Source organism: Myotis davidii, unplaced genomic scaffold (assembly GCF_000327345.1).
Source record: "Myotis davidii unplaced genomic scaffold, ASM32734v1 scaffold299, whole genome shotgun sequence".
Lineage (NCBI taxonomy): Eukaryota > Metazoa > Chordata > Mammalia > Chiroptera > Vespertilionidae > Myotis > Myotis davidii.
The window spans coordinates 4,894,332-4,904,558 of record NW_006293088.1 but is presented as its reverse complement, the minus strand read 5'-3'; the positions used below and the strand labels follow the sequence as shown (position 1 = coordinate 4,904,558).

Sequence of the window (10,227 nt, the reverse complement as noted above, 5' to 3'; positions counted from 1 at the left end):
CTTTTTTTCCTTTTTCCAAAAACATTAATTATTAGCCATTTTCAGAACTCCACAGTTACTTCAGTGTGGAGTGTAAGAAAACAAGAATTTTGAAAACCTACTCACTGTGTGCTAAACATTGTACTAGATATTTTACAAACAACCTCACTGCAATTCTGTGAGATAGCTGAACTTATCTATAATAATAAAAGGGTAATATGCTAATTAGACAGGATGTCCTTCTGGATGTCCTTCCTGATGAAGCTGGGGCAGGAGGGAAGCCAGCCCAGGTCCTGGGTGTCACTGGTGGCCAGAGGGAAGCCTGGGTCCTAGGTGCCAGAGGGAAGCCGGTGTCGGCAGCTAGGGGAAGGAAGGCCTAGTCTTAGAACGAATTTTCGTGCATCGGGCTCTAGTATTACAATAAAATACAAGTACAAAGCAAATAAAAAACCTTGCAAAAGATTTAGGCTTTCTTGAAATCAATTCAAGTGATGGCTGATCTGCCAGTCAGAAGCAGAAGCACTGACTCATTAGAATCTGAAGGAAAACTTTCAAGAATGATGACACTTCTGAGTTATTGAAAACTCTTGGGAAAGGTTGATGTTTTCTGATATTTTTGCAGAAATGATGATTTTTATGCTTGTTCTGCAAAAATTAAAACCTAACATCATTTATATTTTAGTCACATAGTTATTAGAATATTACATATTCTCTCCCCAATTAATTTGGGTTAGAATTGCAACTGTGCACTAATTATTGTTAAAATTCTTTGCTGTGAAAAGTGGTATGTTTCAGTTTTGTTTTTTTTTAATATATTTTATTGATTTTTTACAGAGAGGAAGAGAGAGAGATAGAGAGTTAGAAACATCGATGAGAGAGAAACATCGATCATCTGCCTCCTGCACATCTCCTACTGGGGATGTGCCCACAACCCAGGTACATGCCCTTGACCGGAATCGAACTTAGGACCTTTCAGTCCACAGGCCGATGCTCTATCCACTGAGCCAAACCGGTTTTGGCTTTCAGTTTTAATATAAACTTTATTAAATATAAGAAACATTGTTTTAGATAAAATCCAAATTAAAATGTGTTTGGTTTTTTTTTCATTATTGTAGATATCTGAATTTGATACTGGATTACACAGTTGATCACTTGGTGTCATCATTAAAAATGCTATTGTTAATGATATTCTTTTATGTTAAATACAAGGGTGGGCACAGATAGGTTTACAGTTGTGAGTATGTGAAATAGTTTATTCTTGGGTTATTGCTTATTATTAACCTACTTTTGCCCACCCCTGTATAACTGATCAATCCCACTTGAATTTTAGATCTTACAGGGTAATTAGAGGCCCAGTGCATGAAATTCATGCACTTAGTGGGGGGAGGGGGGCCCTCAGTGGGCCTAAGCCATCAGTCATACATCTTTAGCGCTGCCATGGAGGTGGGAGGGGCTCCTGCCACTGCTGCTATGCTTGCCAGCTGTGAGCCTGACTTCTGGCACACTGACCACCAGGAGGCTGCTTCTGCGTTGAGCGTCTGCCCCCTGGTGGTCAGTGCGCGTCATAGCGACTAGTCCTTTTGATGTTAGGTCGATTCTCATATTAGCCTTCTGTTATATAGGATGATCTCCCCCTGACAACTGTGCTGCTTTCAGAGGTTGGGCTTTCAGAGGTGGATCTTTGAGAGATCCATGAGGACAGGTCAGATGTTCTTATGCATTATTCCTCAGTGGTGACTTGCCTCTAATTAATTGAATTTAAGGAAGGCTTGAGTTCGAGGAGGCTTGACTAGAAATGGTAGAACTTGGGAAATAAGTATCACAATTCTCCCAGGCTCTTTAGCTCTCCCATCAGGCCAAGTTCTCATAAAGAATCAATTCTTCCTCGATAGAGGCCACTGTAGTATCTCCGATATGTCAGGGGGGATGTGCAAGATTGGGCATACTGTAAATCTGATAATGCCCAATAAGTACTTATCAGCCAGCAGGTTAATAATGAGCAGGAAATGAGGTTCATGCCCATGGGCTTGTGCAGGTTCCATGGGAAGAAAGACACCCCAGAGAAATTTAAGATGTAGTCCAGGTGGGGGACAGGTAGTTTCCAGGAGAGAGTTCTTGCATTTGCTATGGTCAAGTCACACTGAACTCTCCCTAGCTTCCAGTTTATTGTGCCTAATTATTACCGATTTCAGCTTACTAACATTTGCTTCCCAAGTACGAGGACCTGTTGCCTGTTTTCTTAAATTGAAAAAGGTAAAAATAATAATGCTCCCCTAAGAAAACGAGAAGAATACAGAAAAATAGAAGGAATTAAAAATATGTAAAGACATTTAACAAGGTTTTCTTTTTCCTAGGTTTAATTGGGAAAGTAACCCTTCAGATTCCCTTTTATCGCCCCCATGTGGACCCTTGGGTGATCTCCATCTCCAGCCTTCACTTAATTGGAGCCCCTGAAAAAATACAAAATTTCAATGATGAAAAGGAGAAACTGTTGGAGAGGGAACGCAAGAGAGCTCTTCTTCAAGCCCTGGAGGAAAAATGGAAGGCAAGGCAGAAATCCTTTGATCCGAAGAGCATCGTGGTGAGACGCGAGCAAAGCACTAGCTCTGGCTAACACTGGCTCTTCTCTTTGTAGAACGAACGCCAGCAGAAAGGGGAATCCTATTGGTATTCCGTCACTGCCTCCGTAGTTACGAGAATTGTGGAGAATATTGAAGTAAGTCCTACTGACTTTTATAAAGCAGAAACAGGAGAGGGGTTTATTTCTCAGGCTTACATGTGTTTACTTCTGAGCTGTCTGTTTCTGAGGGGCCTCGCTGATACAGGGTGTACTCTAGGCAGGACTGGCTGTTCAGGTGTGCCCTTCTCTAGGCGGTGCCCAGGGGAGAACCTGAAAAGCAAGTCCCACGGCGAGGCTTTGGGCACAGGCTTTTCTTGCTTCGCTTAGTGTGAGTAGGAGTTTTCGTTTCACTTACATTTCACTTCACTTTCTTTTTGAATGTTGGAGCCCCACTTGCTAAAGGATTTAGCCACATCACCTACCAGTAAGCTTTCATGACTTTTGTTTCAGGGTAAATCACATAAGCTCTCTGATCTCAGTTTCTTCCTCTGTAAAACGAGAGAGGTCGGATGCACCGTTTCTGGTTGATTAGATAGTGAATTGTGAACAGCTCACTAAGATATTTAATCTCTCATGGATGGATCCGGTGGCAGTTTGATGAGTATCAGTGTTAGGGCTATTGGCCACCTTTTCCACTTTAATTACAAATTTGTTTTGTCCTCAAAAAACTAGATCAGAGGCCCTTTTCGTCAGCCCGTACTTACTATCTCCAGGGTTTTCTTGCAGTGCCCGGGTAACACAGGTATATCACTTTCCCCCCAAATAGTCTGAGGTTGTTGGTTTCATAACTTTGATGAAAAGGTTGTTACATTTGAGGTGACTGCTTTGAATTCTGTTTCAGAAAGTTCTTTCTTTTTTTTAAAGTTGTCATTGATTTTTGAAAATTCATCATTATTTTTATTTTATTATTTTTAAAAAATACATTTTTATTGATTTCAGAGAGGAAGGGAGAGGAAGAGAGAGATAGAAACATCAATGATGAGAGAGAATCATTGATTGGCTGCCTCTGCACGCCCCCTACTGGGGATTGAGCCCACAACCCAGGCATGTGCTCTGACCGGGAGCCACCTCTTGGTTCATGGATTGATGCCAACTGCTGAGCATGATGATCGCATTTCAAAGGAATGGCTTTCAGGTCCTTGAGTTGTAGGAGATTTTACACACACACACACACACACACACACACACACACACACACACACACACACTTCAAAGGGATGGAGAAAGGATTCACAGTTTTAAGCCCTTAGAGCAATTACAAATGTTCTAAGAAAGGGAGGTCAGAGCTGATTGTCAGGTGTTGGCTAGAACAAACAAACAGCCCTGAACTTTTCCGGAGCGGAACTCAGAGAGGGGCTGGATTGTCCCAGGGACAAGCTTTAGGCTGCAGGAAGCCACATCAAAATTGGGTCAAGTTCTTAGGGCAGGAGCTTGAACAGAATGTTCTTGCAATAGTCTTTGCAGATCTCAGGATGTACTACACTTTGTTATCCATCATCAGGTGATGCACATTGGGTGTTTCCACTTTTTGGCTATTGTGAATAGTGATGCTGTGAACATTCGGGTATAGGGTTTTGTGTGAACATATGTTTTCAGTTCTGAGTATTATATACCTAGGAGTGGAGTTGTTGAGTCATACGGTAACTATATGTTTAATTTTTTTTGGGAACTAGCAAACTATTTTCCAAAGTGGCCTCACTGTTTTACAATTGTACCAATAATGTATGAGCACTTCAATTTTTCCTCATCCTCATCTACACTTGTTATTGTCTCTCTTTTGATTATAGCCACGCTAGTGGATATGAAGTGGTATCTCACTGTGTATTTTTTTAAATATATATTTTTATTGACCTCACGAAAGGAGAGGAGGAGAGAGATAGAAACATCAGTGATGACAGAGAATCATTGATCGGCTGCCTCCTGCACGCCCCACATTGAGGATTGAGCCCAAACTCCAGGCATGATTCCTGACTGGGAATTGAACTGTGATCTCCTGGTTCATAGGTTAATGTTCAACCACTGAGCCGCTGGCCAGGCTCACTGTGGTTTTGACTTGCATTTCCTTGGCTAATGTTGCTGAGTATCGTTTCATGTGCTTATTGGTCATTTATAAGTCCTGTTTGGAGAAATATCTATCCAAATTCTTTGCCCATTTAGAACTTGGTTTATTTTTTTTAATTATTAAGGTGTAAGTGTATTTTTAATATTTAATTCTAGTCCATTATGAGACATATAATTTGTAAATATTTTCTCCCATTTTGTGGGTTGTTTTCACTTTCTTTTATTATTTTTTAATTCATTGAAGCAGCATGCCTTTTCGCTAGCTTGTCTTCAAGGGCAGAGGGAAGTAAAGAAATAAATAGGTACAAAGTGTGTATGTCCTGCTGATTTCCTGTGTCTAGGTGTGGGGACACAGGCAACTCTATCATAGAGGGAGGGCCAGTTACCTGGATACAGCGGTGTTACTTTCTTCTAATGTGTCTCTATGGTGCCTTCTGAGCTGACTTAATCAAAGTATTGTAGCTGTCTTCTGTGTGTGTCCAGTTTGTGACTGTGATGCTGAGGGGCTTGGGGAGCACTGGCTCTGTGATGTGTGTATAAAATGTGGCTCAGGGCAGTGTGACTCCTCCCTCTAGTCTTCCACCCGTAGCAGTTGCCTAAACGTGCTTTTATTTTTTCTCCCCTTTGCAGTTAAAAATTCAAGATGTTCACTTGCGCTTCGAAGACGGTATTACCAATCCTTCCCACCCTTTTGCCTTTGGCATCTGCATTAAGAATGTGTCCATGCAAAATGCGGTGAATGAGCCTGTGAGTATGAAATATGATTGAGCCAGGAAGAAAGCAGTAGTTGTGGGGAGTCTGGGGCTCTGCTCTTGTCATCTTGCCTCATGTGAATGAGATTGCATTCTTTTCCACCGGGTCTTTCCCTGTCTGTCTCTGGCCTGTATGTAATACATCTAATTTGCTGGAATAGGGAAACAGTTAAGTTTCTCTGACTTTTTGTTCTGTCACTCATCCTTTAAATGTTGGTGCAGCCCCTTTCATTTTCTCCACAAAGAAATCAAGGTGTAGAGAGGCTTTCATCTTTGGTTTTCTTCTCATTCCATGTGCCCTCCCAGGTAAAGTCATCTGTTTCATAGTTTCAGTGACCACCTGGGATATTTGCTAATGGCTTCCACTTGCACTCCATTCTCCCGCTCCGGACTGACCATTGTATTCATATCCATCTCCCTGTGGATACAGACGCCGCTAGGGCATTTAGGCTTATAACCCAAACGATCCCATTATGTCCCATCTGCCAGTTTGCTCCCCTGAAACCAACTTTCCCCCTTTATTTTCTAACATGTTACTGAAGGTCCAAACAAGCAAATGAAAACTAGCATCTTACGAACGCTTTTATGTGGGAGACACTGTTCTCTGTGCTTTGCACAGTTGCTCACTGAATTCTCCGTGCTTTTCACCACCACTGTTGTCCTCCTGGTGTGGCTGAGGTGCTGAGGTGCAGAGCGCTGATGGGAGGGCTGATCAGCTGCATCTGGGGTTGGCAGATTGCCCCCCCCTACCCGTTTTTGTAAAAAAGATTCATTGGATCACTGCCGTGCCCTTTGTGTGTATTGTCTAAGGCTGCTTTTGTGCTACAGTGGCAGAGTTGAGTCGTTAGAACCGAGTTTGTAGGATCTACAAAGCCTTCGTGTGTACTCTCTGGCCCTCTTCAGAAAACGTTTGCCATCCCTGCTCCAGATCATGTGTTCTTTCCCACTCCACTAATCTCTAGAAGCTCATCCTTCCACTTCTCATTCCTCAATGTCCATGTCCATTTGACCATAGCGTCCTGCCAATGTTTCCTGCACAGTGTCTCAAATGTAGCTCTTCTCTTAGTCACACTACACCTGTCTGAGTTCAGGATCTTGTCAACTTCTGCCTGGGCTGATAAAGCATCCTGTTCGGTGACCTCCTTGCTGCCATCCCAGGCGCTTGATTCATTCTGTGCCAACGCTTCCCACCCTTTTCCACGCCATGGCACACAGAAAACAAGGAGTATTTGTACGGGACACGGGGGCGAAAGGATGTGGTTAGCTCAGAGTAACCAAGTATTTCTAAAAAGTAACTTGATCCTATAAACTTGCTCATTATCTTTTTTTTTTAAAATATATTTTTATTGATTTCAGAGAGAAAGGGAAAGGGAGAGAGATAGATACATCAGTGATGAGAGAGAATCATTGATTGGCTGCCTCCTGCATGCCCCCTACTGGGGATTGAGCTCACAAACCAGGCACGTGCCCTTGACTGGAATTGAACCCAGGACTCTTCAGTCCGCAGGCCAACACACTATCCACTGAGCCAAACCGGCTAGGGCTTGCTCATTATCTTGATGTGACTCATGGCTCCTTTTCTCTGGCACCCCAGGGGGAGCTCTACTTTGCACTGTTGCCAGAGTTTTGTTTCTAAAACATGTACCCAGTCCTGGTGCATACCTGCATCAGAACCCTCGGGGCTCCCTGTCACGTAAAGTATGAGCGCCAGAGTCCTTGGTGTGGTGTATACGTCCTTTCCTAGTGTGTCAGTGTCCGGGCAGCCATAACAGATAACCTCAAATAGGCGGCTTCTAACAACAGAAATGTATTCTCTTGTTCTGGAGGGTGGAAATCCAAAATCAAAGGGCTGGCAGAGTGGATCCTTTGGAGGCTCTGAGGGAGAAACCTTCCATGCCTTTCTCTTTGCCTCAGGGGGTCACCTTGGCATTCTGGGCTTATAGATGCATCTTCCCAATCTCTGCCTCTTTTTTCACATGGCCTTCTCCTTTGAGTCTTTTTTTCTTCTTCTTTAAGGGCACCACAGGGCCCACCCTAATCCAATATGACCTCATTTTAATTTGATTACATCTGCAAAGACCCTGTTTCCAAATAAGGTCCCATTCACAGGTGTTGGGAGGACGTGAATATTTTGGGGGAGGAAACTATTCAACCCAGTACACCTAGTAACATCCAATCTACTTATCTCAACACCTGACTAACTCCGATACCAAATATGTCCATACACATGTATGATTACTGCCCCCACAGCACATGAGCCGTGCTCCAGTCACACAAACTCACTGTCCTCTGAGGTTATCAGGCATTTTGTATTGTTGTGTCCCCGTCCTTTCCTCTTACCAGCTCTATGCCTGAAACTTACACATCTCAGTCATGCAGTGCTGTTTTCTCTTTGTTTGCTCATGGCATCTTGAATACTCTCTCTCTGCTTTCCTCTGCTTAATTAAAATTGTTTGCATGTTTGCATTCCCACTTAGCTAGACTTGAACTCTGGGAGAGCAAAACCATGCTTTAGTCTAGTTTTGTATCCCCAGCACCTTGCAAAGGCGCCTGATGGATGATTCTTCACAAATGGCTTGTTGAATGAATGAATAAAGTCATGAATATGGAGTCATCTTGTTTTCTTCCCTGTCTTACCTCAGGTGCAGAAGTTAATGCGGAAAAAGCAGTTAGATGTGGCAGAGTTTAGCATCTATTGGGATGTCGATTGCACTTTACTGGGGGATTTGCCTCAGCTGGAGTTGCAGGTACGATTGCGACACTGCACTGAAGTGAAGGGGTGCAGGGTCACCGTCGTGTATTTGTAGGCTTTTGTTCTCTGCGTCTCTGATTCCTGTTCCCATCCCCCCTCCAGAGGCACCCACTCTCAAGTGTGTTGCTTGAGGTATTTGCTACATATATAACCGAGCAATATGTCGTGTTTTGTGTATGTTTTACATTTACATTGCATTTTAGATTTCCTTGTTTTCTTTTTTTCACTTAAGGCTATGTTTTTAAGATGGATCGGTGTTGCTGTTTATTCTTCTAGCTGATTGCTCTGACTACTGCATAATCCACCGTATGCATCCAACATATGGTTATCCATTCTTCTAGCCACCATACACTAGGCATTCAGTTTTTCATTGAACAAAGCACCAGATGGGATTCTTAAGAAGAGCGTTCTTATGTTTATGTTGACACTTTATCTTTGGGGGAATTCCGTTAAGAGCTACTTAGATCAGCGGTCGCCAACCGGTGGTCTGTGGACCACTGGTGCTCCGTGAGGTTTGAAAGGTTGGTGACCGCTGACTTAGAAGATCATTATAAATCATCCTATATAATAAAAGGCTAAATGCAAATTCTCTCCTTCACCAGGAGTTTGACCAGGAGTTCAACCAGGGGGTGGGGTTGGCTGGCCAACCTCTTTAGTCCTCTCCCGCCAGCCCAGCCCGATGGGCCCTGATCGGGGCGGGCCGGCCGGACTCCACCAGTGCACGAATTCGTGCACCAGGCCTCTAGTTGTACATAAAGTATTACTGTTTGTGAAGGCTTACAAAATAATCTGTTTAATCTTTTTCTAAAGTAATTGTAGTTGGTTTAAGTGAAATAGAGAAAAAGGACTCACTTTTTGTCCCACCCAAGATTATCTTTGGCTTGCTGCTATCATATGGAATGGTTTTGTTTTGTTAGTTCGATTAAATAAATACTGTGCTTCCATACAGTACAGCAGTATGCAACTATAAAATAAGGGCAAAGACCATATATAATAGTCTCTAAGACACAGTTTTAAGTATTCTGTTTTAAAAACTAAGGCAAAACAGGACATATACCATTTGTGTAAGAATGGTTACAAAACCAGAAAACTGACAGAGGTTCTTGTGACACTCAGGAGGCCATGGGCAAGAGCATGGAGAGCCGCGATCATCACTACATCTTGGAGCCGGTGTGCGCATCTGCCCTTTTGAGGAGAAACTGCTCCAAAGAGCCTCTGAGGTCTCGGCACACTCCCCGTTTTGAATGCGACATCCAGCTGGAGACCATCCCCTTGAAACTCTCTCAGGTACCCCCCTTTCCCCAGTGGCCTGTGCTCTCACCGTCAGACTCGGAACTGGGGTGAATGAGCGTGTTGGTAGAAGGGCCGCAAGACTTCACAGCACCCCAGTAGGAAAGAAAGGACACAGAAGTTGTGCCCACAGTCGTGGTAGGTGTAGAATCCATTGTCTGTAGTGCGGTCGGATTGGGCTGATCTCAGGTTAGTTCTGAGTTGGTTTTTAAGTGCTGGGCAGAGCCCAAGAGCACAGTCATGTCAATACTTAACTGTCAGAGTCCCGGGAGAAGTGCCACTTGGTGCGGAAATTTGGTCTTCCGGTTTGCACTGGTTTTCAATTAGGTGGGTTGACTAATATGAATTGTTCTTGTTAGATACATGTCTTCACTGGGTAAAAGCAACAAATCATTTCTAACCTAGCATCTCTTAATCTCTATTAAAAGCTGCAATACCGGCAAATCATGGGATTCCTCAAGGAGCTGGAACGGAAGGAGAGGCAGGCGAAGTTTCGAAAATGGAAACCCAAAGTGGCCATCTCTGGGAAGTAAGGGCTCGCCAGTAGTATATGAAGTACATTTTGGTTTTTTTTGTATATAGATCAGAAACATCCCTCACTGTTCTTTGCACGTGGCTGGAGATACTAGTAAAAGTAGAGTCGATTTTTCTGACCTTTAAGTGCCATTTCTGTTGTTTATCACTGTTGATATTCTGACCGTCTGTTGTTTTGGTGACGCGTTAGCCTTAGGTTGGGCGTAGGGGAAGTGAGAAGGGCCTCTTGCTTGTTCAGC

General features: G+C 43.4%; 1 protein-coding gene across 1 annotated transcript in view; it reads left to right on the top strand.

Moving 5' to 3' along the window:
• Positions 1-10,227, top strand: part of VPS13D (vacuolar protein sorting 13 homolog D (S. cerevisiae)) — a 236,959-nt gene that overhangs the window by 6,267 nt on the left and 220,465 nt on the right. Inside the window, 6 exon segments of the mRNA XM_006766790.2 lie at positions 2,334-2,524; positions 2,615-2,695; positions 5,291-5,407; positions 8,055-8,159; positions 9,281-9,451; positions 9,883-9,983. Of these exon segments, the coding sequence (XP_006766853.1) occupies positions 2,334-2,524; positions 2,615-2,695; positions 5,291-5,407; positions 8,055-8,159; positions 9,281-9,451; positions 9,883-9,983 (766 nt within the window).